Genomic DNA, 15,277 nt, shown 5'->3' with positions numbered 1-15,277 from the left:
AATTATTTTATTAAATTTATAAATTTAAAACTAAAATTATAAATTAAAAATTAATCTCTTAAAAATAATAAAAAATAACTAAACAGGATAATACCTGTTGAACCGTTAGTTAATATAATAAGAAAGAGAAGAAAGAAAGGAAAAAAAAATGGCAGTTATAGGTGCTTTGATGTAGAGACCGGAATGACTTCTAAAGCGTGTTGACTACTGTTATAGAAAATTAGAAACTTATTTAATTACTTTTTATTGAAGCGAATCACAAATGCACAAGTATTAACACACTGAAAGAGAAAACAAAGAAAAGAATTAAAAAAAAAACAAAAAGGTTGCTATATAGACTTAGTATACTCCCATGTCCCATGCAGAGACTTAGCTTGTATACAAGTTGACCATATATACATCACAAAAATTAAATACACTTCTTTAGGGTTTAGCGTGTACGTTGGGAAATGATATGATTTTGATAGATAATATGATTTTGACATCTCTAAATACAAATGTCTATATATTTTATCGATAGAAAAATAGGTTCGTTCATATGTACTATAGATAACTAGACACATACAAAGCCAGAAGAAGGTAGTGATTAGAAAGTAGAAACTAACATGTGGAGGACTATTTTGAACGTTGCTTTTCTAGCTTTTCTAGTTCATGCAGTTGTGCTTCAAGCTCGGGATCAATCAGGTTTAATTTAATAATATAATTGACATACATTCATACATTTTGAATGCAATATATATGAATAATTGTATGTTACATGATATGTTGTGTGTTTTTTAGGATTTATCAGCATAGATTGTGGAGCACCTGCCATGTCTAACTCTACTGATTGGACAGACATACAATATGTTTCAGATGTCGGTTTCATAAGCAGTGGTGTACCTAAATCAGTGAAATCTGACTTCACAACTCTCTTTAAACAACAACAACTGTGGACTCTCAGAAGCTTCCCGAAAGGAAGAAGAAACTGCTACAAAATAAATAACATTACAATGGGCTCTAAATATCTTATCCGCCTCGAGTTTAGTTACGGAAACTACGACGGGCTTAACACTTTTCCAGTGTTTGATGTGTATCTTGGAGTTAACAAGTGGGATACAGTGAGCTTTGGAGCAGCCAACAGTAACCCCGGCGGGTACAGTATCAGAGAGATTATACATATAGTTTCACAGGAATACATAAATATCTGTTTGGTGAATACAGGCCTTGGCACGCCATTCATTTCAATCATAGATTTGAGGCCTTTGAAAAATGACACCTATTCTGCTCCACCTGGTGGATCAGTGGTTACTTACTACCATGTGAATTTAGGTTATCCATATAACAACTACTCAAACAGGTGAATCATCAATCATCTTCTATCTGGTTAATTAAATTAGAGTGGAAACTTACATGCAGTTGTTTTTGTTTGACAGGTACGAGGACGATCCCTATGATCGTTCCTGGATATACTACATACAACAAGGTGAATGGGTACAATTGAATAATTCAAGTACTATAACTGCTGGAACCTTTAGCCAAAACGATTACCAGTTGCCTGAAGCTGTGATGAGAACCGCCATCACACCGGCAAATGCAAGTGATCCATTGAAGATAAACTGGAGGCCACAAGTTACAATAAGTGATGAATACTACATATACATGCACTTCATGGAGGTTAACAACCAAACAAGGGAATTTAACATCTTTGTGGACGGTAAACCATTCTATGAAAATCTGGTGCCGCCTTACCTCTCAACAAAAACAATCACCGTAGTCTCCAACCCAATTAATATTTCATTTCACAAGACGTCGCGTTCAACCCTGCCTCCCATCATCAACGCCATTGAAGTTTACGGATTAATTCAATTCTACCAATCAAATACATTCCAAGCAGATGGTATATGTTAAATTTATATCCTAGTTTCTTCAACCCAATATTATTTGAAATTAAAAATAACAAATACTGCTACTATTAGTGGATGCAATCACAAGGATCCAGTCAGTATATGGTTTGACGACAAGAGAAGAGTGGCAAGGAGATCCATGCGGCCCTGCAGGCTACATGTGGGAGTGGGACGGTCTCAATTGTACTCGTCATCTAAATGAATCCCCTAGGATTACTGCCTTGTAAGTCACTTCCTATAGATAATTAAGAACGCTTACATTAAACATATTAAATCATTTGACGTTTTAAATGTCTTTTCCTGAGTTTCTGTTTTTTATTCATGCAGGAATTTATCTTCTAGTGGATTGACAGGAGCTATAGATCCTTCCTTTTCACACCTCACTGTGTTGGAAAAGTTGTGAGTTCATCTCATCATCTAAATAAAAAATACAAAATACAAAATTTGCTTCTATTTAAATCATTTTTAGATATTCTTAATTATATTATGTGTTGTCAAATTATTTGTTGTTTTTCTAGGGATTTATCAAACAACGACTTGAATGGCCAAATTCCGGAGTTTCTCTCTCAACTACAAAACTTAAAGATCTTGTAAGTTGTTTTACGATAATGCTAAGAAGAAAAAAAACATCAAAATTTATAGCATCCATTACTTCTTATTAAAATTAACTAGAATGAAAGTGGCGCAATGTGCGGATGGTAAATTAATAATAATATATAATAAATATTAAAAATGATTATGTTTTGTAAAATTAAATTAAATATGTATAAATTAAAATTAAATTTGAAAAATGTTTTATTTAAAATAATTTGTAGTACAAAAGATTTCGATATTAGATTTGTATAAAGTGACATTTTTATTTGGTAGTTCGATTTTTGCATTTGTTTTAGTTGATGGATTTAGTTTTCTTATGTAGTGTTCGTCCTCCTTTTTCTTTATTGATTATTGTTAGAATTGTTGCTTTCTTCTTTCTGTCGAAGTTCTCGTGAAGTCATATTTTTTATGATTATTGCGTTGTATGCACTTTCAATTATGTTGTTTGTTCCATCTTTGCATGTATGTTTTTTTCTGAAGATGTGTCTTAAATTTGTATGATTTTCTTTCTTCTTAATCTTTTGATGTAGTTTTTCAATGACATCTACAATAAAAAAACAAAAATGTGTAGATTTTTTTAATAAGTTATTTTTAATAAGAATAATTGAAATAGTATAAAATGAAATTACCTGTCAGACAATGTCTCAAGTGATGCAAATTCAAAATAGTCTTAGAAAATGTTCAAAATTAGATCTTTAATTTTTTTTACAGCAATTGTGAGTAAAAAATTTACTTTCATTATACCTTTAATTGGCCTATACAAATCTTTTGTATCTTCTATTTTTAAAATTTGTATAGTATAGACTTTTTCTTTCCTGTAATGTTAGTAATTTATAGTTCATAATTAGTTAAAAAAATAATGAATAGCATATTAAAAGAAGTATAATTGTAACGATATTAAAATACAATTATATATAAATATTACAAAATAATATAAAAAGTATAAAAAACAAAAATAATTAAAGTATTTTTTCGTGAATTCAATTTAAAAATATAATAAATATGTTTGTTTTGTACCTTTTCATTTAATATAATCATTTTTAAGCAAATAGACTCTTCTTAATTTGTGGATATTAATGTTTTTCATTGATGAACCACGCGAACTTTGATAAACTAATTATCTTTTTATTTGGTGATATTGTCCAAAAAATGATGTTCCATTGAGTAAGTTTGAGATGTTGTGTAGTTCGAAAATAAATTTTTTGTGCTAAATTTGATGTCATTTGAAGAAATTGTGATAAGAGACTTATATAAGTAGTTCAAATAGTATGGAATTTGAATATTTGTAACGTAAAATTTATTATGATTAATAATATTATTATTACATTTATAATATGAATGTTTATTATATTTAATGAGTTATTTATAGAAATTAATAAATTAATTATTGGAGTTATAAATTTATTGTATTGTTATAACAGTGATATATATAAATATATGGATATGGATTCAATGTCTTTGTAGGTTACAAATTTGAATACAATTTTTTGTATTTTTTTACTGATTTAAAAATAATAATGGATTTGGCAAAAACTAAATAATTGATTCTAATATTTTGCCAAGTAAGCGATGTTGCTGACATAATATTAGTAAAAAAAATGTTTTAAAAATAATGTGGATAAATTTATGTATCTACTTTTATATATTAAAAATAGATAGATAAATACTAAATTATAAATGCTAAATTATGATTGTATTTTTTTTAACTCGAGCTCATCTAATAAATGCCGAACAAAAAAAAGAAAAGAATGTTACAGCAGTTTTACTATTCTGGCAGGAATTTGGCGGGCAATAACCTCAGTGGTTCATTACCATCAACACTACTTGCGAAATCTAATAAAGGTTTCTTATCAGTCAAGTATGAATCTTATTCATGAAATCTTCCTTGGATACTTTTCATCTTTTAACTTTATTTAAAGAATGTTATATACATATTTTTTAATGTACATTTTATAAATATAGTAGCAATTAAATACTGAGAAAACGAATTCGTAATTTGTTTTTATGCTGACAAAAAATATATATATATATACACTAAATTTGTGTAAATAATATAGTTTTCTTTAAAAAATACTTAAAAAATGTTTCATATCAAATTAAAATGATTTTATTTCAAGTCACGCAAATAAATATTTTTATGTTGAAAATAGTCATAATTTTTTTATGTAATTATTATTGACATCATATTAATTTTTAAAATAGACTAAGATTAATCACACGTAAAGTCGTAAACATAACTCTGCAACTCTTAAGAATTAAGTGGGGAGTTAATTAAACATAATGCATGCTTTTATGATAGTGTTGATCAAAATCCATATCTACTATGTGAATTTGGAGAATGCAAAGTAAAAAAGAAGAAAAAGAAGACAAAGCCATTCTTAGTAGCTACAGCTATTGGGATTTCAGTCGTTTTAGTGGCATTGACCGCCGCAGCTATAGTCTGGACTCTTAATAAAAGGAGAAAAACCAAAGGTAATAGATATGAATCTCACTACATTAACTGCAAAATCCATATACTTGCATGTTAATTTATTAATTGACATTGGTGACAGTAGAAAAGACTCCAAAGGAGATCAAGCAAGACCATGATGTATCACTCAAGTTCAAGAATAAAATTTATTCATACTCTGATATCCTTAAAATCACCAACAACTTCTGTCAAATCCTTGGTAAAGGTGGGTTTGGAACAGTTTATATAGGATATGTTGATGACGTTTCTGTTGCAGTGAAGATACTTTCTCCATCCTCAGTTCAGGGTTATCAGCAATTCCAAACAGAGGTAAGTAAATTAATTACTGAATGAATTTAATTTTGATACCTGTGAACGGAAATCACATTTATGCCAAGTTATATTAGTACTTATTTTTTATATTAATTATGTGAATGGTCATTTAAAAATAGATAAACACTAATGACTCTGGATTTGATCATCTTATTCCCTGCAGGTTAAGCTTCTAATGAGAGTTCATCACAGAAATTTGACCTCCCTAGTTGGATATTGTAATGAAGGAAGCAATAAGGCTCTCATATACGAGTATATGGCTAATGGAAACCTACGTCAATATCTCTCATTAGGTACCAAATTTCTGAGCTGGAAAGACAGGCTCTGTATAGCGGTAGATGCAGCACAAGGTTGGAAACTAATTCTCAAACTACATCTGATTTTTATTTTTATTTTCTTTTTAATACATTTTTAGTACATTTGATATCAGGATTGGAATATTTACACAATGGTTGCAAGCCACCTATAATCCACAGAGATGTAAAAGCTTCAACATTTTGTTGACTGAAAACTTGCGTGCAAAATTATCTGATTTCGGTTTGTCAAAGATTATCCCAATCGATGGGGGCAGTCATGTTTCAACTGTTGTTGCCGGCACCACTGGTTACTTGGACCCCAAGTAAGTAATCCAATTATTTTTGGATAATGTCAGAGAGATAACACTTTTAGCATAAAAAAATTGATTAGTATTAGTTAAAAACTAAGACAAAAATAAGAAAAAAAAATTATTACACATCTAGAATTTGTCAGTATTTTCCAAGAAAATACAAGGTGATTGATACTAATCATAAAGTTTGATGGAAATGCATTGTACAATTTAACATTTGTAATTTTTTTTTTAAAAAAAAAAATTGCAGTTACTACCAATCAAGCAGATTAACAGAGAAAAGTGATATTTATAGTTTTGGAGTTGTTCTTTTGGAATTAATCACAAGTCAAGCAGCAATAAGAATGGCAGAAGATAATGATGATGATGATGAGAAAACTCACTTAAGTCATTGGGTTAGTTCGATGGTGGAGAGAGGGGATATCCATGGCATTGTTGACTCGAGGTTAGGAGAAGACTTTGACTGTAGCTCTGCCTGGAAAATTGTGGAAACAGCACTGACTTGTGTGTCTCAAAACTCTAATGCTTTGGAAATGGAATTAAGTCGAACAAAATATGGTGGTGGTGGCAACAAAAGTAATGGAGATTCATCGGTTGAACTAGTCTTTGTGAATGTACAAAATGAATCCACTCCTCAGGCCAGGTAATTAGGAGCTTGATTGTCTAGGATCAAGCTTGTTAATAGGGTAATATTAAATAAGATCAAGGCACAATTGCAAGTGGAAAGTGATGTATTACAACAATCATAAGTTGGGTTATTTATAAAGTTGACTGTTCCAAAATAAGTAAGAGTGTTACTGTCATTCTCCATGTCAACTTGGACTTACATGCAATCCTTCTGCCTTTTTAATGATCAATCATTTGTTGGTTTTCTTTCTCTTTTTTTTTTAATGTATCTTTTATGCAATGAACTACATGGTTAATGAATCAAAGGAGTTAATTGCATTCAAACAATCGATGATTATCACAGAAACTTTGGTATATATAATTGCTACCTTAACAGTGAACTCTCCCCACTAGAACTACCAAAGGAGACATCAATTAGTGATTGCAGGATGGCCAGTAATCATCTCAAGTAGAACAACTCCAAAGCAATATACATCACTCTTTGAGTCTTTTCATTCAAGTAATATGGTGAATGGCTCAAGTACAGTATCAAATAAATAAAGTTAAAGTTGCTGAAATGATATTCGAATGTAGTGCAAAATGAGCAGAAAATTAAATGGAATAAAGATCACGTAACATCCTAGTAGCTGTCAAAATACTCTCCCCTTCAGCTCAAGGGTACCAGCAATTCGAGGCAGAGGTAACTAAAGATATAATGATGTACATCAATATCATATACACAGTCTATCATAAATGATGATACACCTTTATTAACTGAGTCTATATCATTTTGCTTTCGTTTATAGGCGGAACTTCTTACTAAAGTTCATCACAAGTGCTTAACTACTTTAATTGTTTCAACTTGGTCTGTATTTTGTTTTTCATCAAAGACTAACCATTTGAATGAAATTCTTAGCTTGTCTTGCGGATACTTTATGTCAAATAGGCTGAATGAAAAGAGTGATGTTTCTAGCTTCGAGGGTGTGAAAAGAGGGGGTTGATTTCGAACCTCCACATCCTCTCTAGTCACTCTTTATTTTCTTTTAATTAAAAGAGCAAAGCAACAACTATATATTTAAAAATTTTGATCTCAAACTAATTGGTCTTTAAAGAAAAAGTATTAATTTGATCCTTTAGAATAGTAAATGTAGACATGTTATGTCTTTCTATCAATTTATCGCGTAAAATTTAGCGATAGTATTTACATGTACTATTAATTACCGGGACGTGTCTATTTATGAAAAATCATCACGTAAATAATAATTTTTGAAATAAAATTCTACCTGTTTTAATTAGATCGTAGTATATAGAGAGTAGTCAATAAATATTATATGAAAATTCAAAAAATAACAAAAGAATATATATGAATAATTTTATTTTGTTTTATACTATTTATTGTTCATTATTTATTATTATAAAAAAATATAATTGATATTTTTTTAAGATTAATTCATCTAAAATTAAAATATTTAAAGATCTGATTATCATCCTACTCTAATTAAAATGCTAACCATAATTAAATAAACAAATTGATGGAAAATAGAAAAGTTGTTGCTAGCTAGCAGCTTTACAACTGGCCAAGGCACTCATCAGAAATAATGATACTTCTTAATTCTTATTCATACTCTCCGGTCTCCACATTTACTGTACCTTATTTAGTCATCATTATATTTAATTTAATTTGAAGGAAAAATAATATATAAATTTAAAATTATTTTTTTAATAGATCATAGTTATAGTAGTACTAGAGACAATAGACATTTATGAATGCGCAGTAGTAGTGCATATATTCTATACATATTTAGCAAATTAAAGCAATATATAGTGTCTGATGGTTTCAATGGCTAAAAGAAGGGGGTTAAATCTTAGTCTTTTTTTGCTTGATTACATTTGCTGGTCTTTGAGAAGACTTTTTGATTTTTTGCCTCGTCCGTAGCCACGAGACTTTTATTTTTGTCTCGTCACTTGGTTCAAGATATTTTTTCTGTTTTAGCTCCTATACAGTAGAAACAGAAATGGAATAGAAGAGAGAGAAAATTATACCCAGATATATTCTAGTTCAGCTGCTAAGTGCAGTGCAGCCTACACCCAGTCTCTATCACAACAATGATAGAATTTCATTATAATCTTCTTGATTACAAACTGTAAAGTGCTAACCAAACTTACAAGAGGATTTCCACAGAATCATGAAACACAACACATATGTACAAAGGAACTCTAAGGACATCTATGACTTTTTCTTTTAATTTTGCACTCTCTGCCTTTTTCCGCTCTATGGCTTTTTCATACAAACCTCACTGTTTGTCTTTTTCTATGAGACTCAAGACATGACAAAATTAAACAGAAAAATTACAAAACAGAATACATTGAAGGAGAAGAAAATTTGTAAGCTTAGGTAGCTATGAGAATCCTGTGCCTTGCACTCTCACTACTTACTTCTAACTCTTTGAATCAAACCGTGGCTGTTCACCCTTTTTATAGAAGAGGGAAGCCTCCACAGTTGAAACCAAAACCCAAGCTTAACTTCTTTTCCTTCACACATAACCGGTTCGGCCAGAGAGAGAGAAGATGTAGCTCATGCAAAACCCAACATGCAAATACCTCTAATTCTTCATTGGTCATCAGTCTTCATCAATCCGAGCTCTCCATCCTTGGCTTGCTCTCCAAGATGGATTTCTGGCTCTTGATGCTTCATTATGATGATGGCTTCATCTGCTCCAATATCTGCCTCTTCCATCACGTAGCCACCCTAGCTACCTTCTGTGGTGGTTGAGCAGAATCAGAGACAAGCCATCCCACCAAGAATCTTAACCTTGCTGGCCGAAATCTTTTCTTCCATTTCTGGTATGGTGGAGCCAAGATCTCTTCACAATATCTTACCACAAGTGAATGAGAATCTTAGCCACTACATTTTTTATGTTTTCTTGCCATCATCACGATGGTCTTGTAGCTTGCCTTCCCTTCTTTTTGATAGCTCAAAGTCTCCATGGTTTGCTGTGTAATGACCAAAGAAGAGAAGGAAAGTGATGAGAGAGAAGAGAAAAATTTGAACATCATTGAATTAGAAAAGAGAATGAAATTAATTGAAATGATTCTTCCCTTGTTGAGTAGCGTGTAGCATTAGATGCTGCAATCAAATCAGATGTCCCTTTTCTTTTTCTCTCTCATTGTTCCCATGCAATAAATGATAATTGAAAGAATTTTGGAATCCATCACATGGTAATAAGCTGAGATCCGTTGGAAGGCATAAGGCAAATAGCAATATTTGCTTTCCTGATGAATTATTTTTGGATCAGGTATTGGGGCATATAGCAAACATGATTATCTTAGGCTTGTAACAATAATGGATTAATTTGCCCCAAGATAACAACTTGTTTCAGCCAAATCAATTTGGACATTTTGTTTTAAGGCTGAGCAACAAATAGCACATTTGGGCTTGCCAATTTTTTTTTCATTCTGGCCCGAATCAATTCAGCCATAGTGAGTGATAAAACTTTATATCACTGCTGAATATGTTTTATTAAGTTGGGCTAGCAAATATTTTTCGGCCCAAGCAGAACCTGCATTGCAAAAATTAATTTAATCAGCCTATATGAATTAATATTTTTGTAATTAATCACATTAATAATGTTTAGTCATTACAAATATTAATTTAGAGTTTTCCAAACTCATCAATCTCCCCCTTGATGATAAACATTATTAAAATTGAAATGGAAAGAAATTTAAGATTGAGTAAAGAATACTCCCTTTGAATTTTTGAATTTCTCCCCCTTTCTAATTGTCACATGGCTCCCCCTTAATATATGCCATTTTTACCAAGGGAAGCACTAACCTGTAACATTTTAATCAAGCTTCAAGTAACAATGTTATTTAGCATATTCATTACATGATGCTAAATGCTTGATTTATGAGCAGATTTGAATGATATACAAAACTTATTTGTTATCACAAATTTTGATTTTCTGCTCAATTTGTGATCAACCAAAAACTTTTTTTTTTGAAAATAAATTGCTGTTTACAATATTTTCTATTTAAATTAGAGCAACATACTTATGGTAAGAAAATATTTTTAATCATAGTATGACCACAGCAATTTTCAACATTTATTTTCATACCCAATGCTTTAAAGAAACTGCAAAAAAATAAAGTTTTCATCAAACATTTTTTTCAAGATGAATCAGAATATTCCTATTCCACTAGAAGCAAGCATATTTATCAAGATAAAACTATCACAAGAATACATGTTAATAACCAATTAACAACCAGGCAGTTATATTGTCAAAACAAATGCATAACATTATAATCAACCAAGCATTATTAGTATGCATTATCAAGCATCAAGTGTATCATTCTAACAAGAGTGATCATGAACTCTCAAAAGAGAATTTCATCCCCTATTTTCCAGTTTCAATTTTCAAATTTTCATCTCCTGTTTTTCAGTTTCAATTTTCAGCACTTTCTCCCCCTTTTGTCATCAAAGGGGCACCTGCAAAAAATTTTGACATAGCAAACAAGATATGCAAAATATAACTAAGCAAAATAGAGTATCACAGAGTATCACAAAGTATTCAACCCAACAAAACAGAAAATCAGATTGAGCCTACTTAAGCCAATATCCTAAACTAAACAGAGAATTAATCATCAGATAAAGGCAGATCAGATTCCTTAGCCCCATCATCACTTGCATCTCCCAGTTCCTTCTCCAAATTTTCTAACATCAAACTGACCATGTCCTTACATCTCATCCAAGCTCTTTCACTTTCATATGCTAGTTTGCGTGCCGCCTTGTGAGATTGGACTATGAGTTCTGACATAGTTGAGAATTCGGTAAGAATTTCTTTGATGGACTCAGTTGTTTTGGATGACTCAGGTCTACTCTCATAGTCACTCTCCGAAGCTATGGATTTCTTGCTCTTGATTCCTTTAACAGCTCCACCTCCTTTGACCATTGACACTTTGTTTTCTACTGCCTCATTCAAAAGGTTAACTTTAAAAAATTCAAAGATACTGGTTAAGAACATACCATAGGGCAGATTTGCCTTTTTGGTGCTCTTTACCGAGTCCCACATATGGCGGATCATAAGATAACCAAAAGAGATAGGAGTAGAGGTAACAAGTGCAAAAAGGATGAGAGAGTCAGAATATGTTACTCTATTGTAAGAGCCGCTTTGAGGAGTCAAGATGTGGGTGATGATCTTGTGTAGAAGAGAATTGATGGGACCGAGGGCTTTATGGGTAGGGGTAGTGCCACCCAAACCAGAGACATTTTCACAGATGTGTTGAAGAACAATCCTATAGGTAACGCCGACTTGAGAATCCCATTTTTCGGCCATGTATGCTTTCGGCCCTTCATCTTTGTAGCCCAAGGCCGTCCCAATGGTTCCAATATCAAGAGTGATGTGAACCCTTTTCACATATGAGTGGATGATGCCATCAATGAGTCTCATGTTGGCATAGAATTCTCGGACTAAGCCAGGATAAACTGGTTTTTGAATGTGAAGTAATGGAGTCCATTGAAGCAGTTCAAACAAAGGAGATACATTTATTTCTTTGTTGGAGAGAGTGTCAAGGTTGACAAGATAGGTTAGACAGAGATGACGCCTTTCCAGAACATCTTTGTGGAATTCATATGAGGCGTAGGAGTTGAATCTGGCAGGGTCATAGTGGGAGTGTGTTTTGCTGAACTTGTTCTTGAAGGATTCCAAGTTTGCAGGTTCGGTGGTGTTGTGCAGCACAAATCCGTCTGTCTTCTGAGTAATCTTTCCTGGAGTGGCCTACTTGGGTGATGAATGCAGTGGTGATGGAATGGAGGATGTTTGTGATTCCTCTTCTTCCACAGGATCCTTTCCCTTCTTCCTCCTTGAAGAGGTTTTCTTAGCTATGACTTTTCTTCTCATGGTGTCTGTTTGTTTGGAGGGAGGTGGGGGAGAAGATGACGTTGTGGAATGAATGTGTATATGTGTATGAGATTGGGGTGTGGACGGTTTTTGAGAAAGGAGAATCCGTTTGCTTTTCCTAGGAGTAGTTTTCTTTTTCATGGTAGTGAAAATGGAGAAGTGGAATATGAGGAGGTTGAGTAGGAATCGAATGGAGTGAGGGAGGAGGGAAGATAGAGAAGCATTAAATGTGGATTGGAGAGAGAATTAGAGGGAATTAAATGATCATCAAACGGTGGTTAATACCCAAGAAGTTTCCCTTTTATTTGAAATAAACTGAAAAGTTGTTTCCTTGAAGCAAGGGATTAGTTGAAGGAAAGATTTGATTTGACACCTTGCTTCTTCCAACAAGATTTGATGAGACAACAAGAAGATTTTTTGGTTTTTCAAAAAGTGAGGAACTAACATAACGGTCAGAGTGGAGTCAAAGAAATTTAGTGGGGCCCATGAGAATTGATTTTTTTTTGGCGCTGTCTCCCACTTGATCACAGCCCTTCCAACACGCTTTTATTTTTATCTCGTCCATTCCTACGAGACAAAACTGAACAGAATCAATATTTCAAAATTATCAACAAGATCAATCATTCCCAAGCTTTTTCTTAATGAACAGAATCTATCTTCACAGAGGGGTTTTGTAAAAATGTCAGCAAGTTGGTCTTCCGATTTTACATATTGAATATCAATAGTACCCTTTTGCACATGTTCTCTAATGAAATGATATTTAATTTCAATGTGCTTGGTTCTTGAGTGCAAAATAGGATTTTTTGAAATATTTATAGCACTCATGTTATCACAAAATAAGGGTATACTATTGATCTTTAATTTGTAATCTTCCAACTGCGTTTTTAACCAAATTAATTGTGAACAACATGCAGATGCTGAAATATATTCAGCTTTAGCTGTGGATAGAGCTACGGTTGCTTGTTTTTTGCTTGACCACATGTTAAGTGAGCTTCCAAGGAAGCAACACATTCCGGATGTGCTCCTTCTATCCACCCTATCTCCCGCATAACCTGCATCACAAAACCCTACTACACAAAAATCATCAGATTTAGGATACCATAAGCCATAATCATTAATTCCCTTAATGTATCTAATGATGCGTTTAACGGATGTAATATGAGATTCTTTTGGGTAAGATTGAAATCTTGAACATACACCCACACTTTGAACAATATCCGGTCTAGAGGAGGTAAGATACATTAGTGAACCAATCATTCCTCTATACCGTGTTTCATCCACTTCTTTGCCATCATCATTCTTTTCAAGTTTAGTGTTTGGATGATTGGTGTTCCCATTGGTTTAGAGTTTTCTAGGCCAAACTTTTTGATAAGTTCTTTTGCATACTTTCCTTGGTGAATAAAGGTACCACTAGGAGTTTGCTTAATTTGGAGGCCAAGAAAGAAAGTAAGCTCTCCCATTAAACTCATCTCAAACTCACTAGTCATGAGTTTTCCAAACTTTTCACACAAGGACTCATTGGCCGATCTAAACACAATGTCATCCACATAAACTTGAACTAGGAGAATATCATCATTAGATGCTTTAATGAATAAATTTGTGTCCGTGGCACCCCTTTGAAATTGATTTTCTAATAGGAAGGCACTAAGCCTTTCATACCAAGCCCTTAGAGCTTGCCTAAGGCCATAAAGAGCCTTTGAAAGTTTGAAAACATGATTTGAAAAATCCTTATAAGAGTTTGAAAACATGATTTGGGAAATTATTATGTTCAAAGCCGGGGGGTTGTGCCACAAACACTTCTCTATCAATAAAGCCATTGAGAAAAGTACATTTAACATCCATTTGAAACATTTTGAAACCCTTATGGGCAGCATAGGAAAGAAGCAATCTAATTGCTTCCATTCTAGCTACCGGAGCAAAAGATTCATCAAAATCTATACCCTCTTCTTGATCGTAACCTTAGGCCACTAATCTAGCTTTGTTACGAACAACTTGTCCATCCTCACCAAGTTTATTTTTAAACACCCACTTAGTACCCGTAACTTTCTTACCATTCAGATGAGGTACTCGTGTCCAAACCTCGTTCTTGTCAAATTGAACAAGCTCCTCTTGCATGGCTTTCACCCATGATGGATCTTCAAGAGTTTGTTTGACATTGTTGGGCTCCATTTGTGACAAGAGTGCAAAGTTGCTTGGTTCAAATTGTCTTTTGGTTGAGGATCTTGTCGTCACACCTTGAGAGGGATCTCCAATAATAAAGTCATGAGGGTAACCCCTCATAGACTTCCATTCTCTAGGCTTACTTTGTGGTGTTGAGCTTTGATGAGTTTCTGTTGGTCTCACTGTCTCAGTTTCTCGTGCTGGCTCAGGAGACAAAATGGAAATGTCTCCTCCATTCTGACGAGACAAAACTAGACTGGCAGATTCTTCATTTTGAGCAGACTTGAGATTTTCTTTGCTTGTTCCAGCTTCTTCACAATCTGAATTATTATCTATTACAGTACTGGGAATTAAATTAAAATCACAAAAAGTAACATGTATGGATTCCTCTATAGTTCTATGATCTTTGAGGTAAATTCTATAGGCTTTGCTAGTAGTGGAGTATCCAACAAACATTCCCTCATATGATTTTGGATCAAATTTGCCAAGGTTTTCTTTGTTATTAAGCACAAAACACTTGCATTCAAAAACATGGAAATACTTAAGATTTGGAGGGGTTCCTTTCCATAGCTCATAAGGAGTTTTCTTTAACCCTTTTCTAATAATGGTCCTATTCAAAATATAACATGTTGTGTTTACAACTTCAGCCCATAGAAACTTTGGAACCTCATTCTCACATAACATTGCCCTAGTCATTTCTTGAAGGCTTCTATTCCTTCTTTCAACAACCCCATTTTGTTGAGGT

At 32.9% G+C, this 15,277-nt stretch overlaps 1 protein-coding gene across 1 annotated transcript; it reads left to right on the top strand.

Annotated features, from left to right (window-relative positions):
* Positions 1-534: 534 nt before the first annotated feature.
* On the top strand, positions 535-7,476 carry LOC107492765 (probable LRR receptor-like serine/threonine-protein kinase At1g05700). The gene is given in 16 exon segments (XM_016113822.3): positions 535-684; positions 781-1,339; positions 1,416-1,879; positions 1,959-2,109; positions 2,214-2,285; positions 2,405-2,476; positions 4,258-4,338; positions 4,780-4,952; positions 5,033-5,259; positions 5,426-5,612; positions 5,693-5,749; positions 5,752-5,881; positions 6,120-6,512; positions 7,103-7,175; positions 7,282-7,340; positions 7,422-7,476. Coding segments are annotated over 16 exon segments (2,832 nt in total). The 5' UTR covers positions 535-605.
* Positions 7,477-15,277: the final 7,801 nt, after the last annotated feature.

Source organism: Arachis duranensis, chromosome 6, assembly GCF_000817695.3.
Source record: "Arachis duranensis cultivar V14167 chromosome 6, aradu.V14167.gnm2.J7QH, whole genome shotgun sequence".
Taxonomy (NCBI): Eukaryota; Viridiplantae; Streptophyta; class Magnoliopsida; order Fabales; family Fabaceae; genus Arachis; species Arachis duranensis.
Note: the sequence above shows the minus strand (reverse complement) of the source record. Positions and strands in the feature narration are given on the sequence as shown.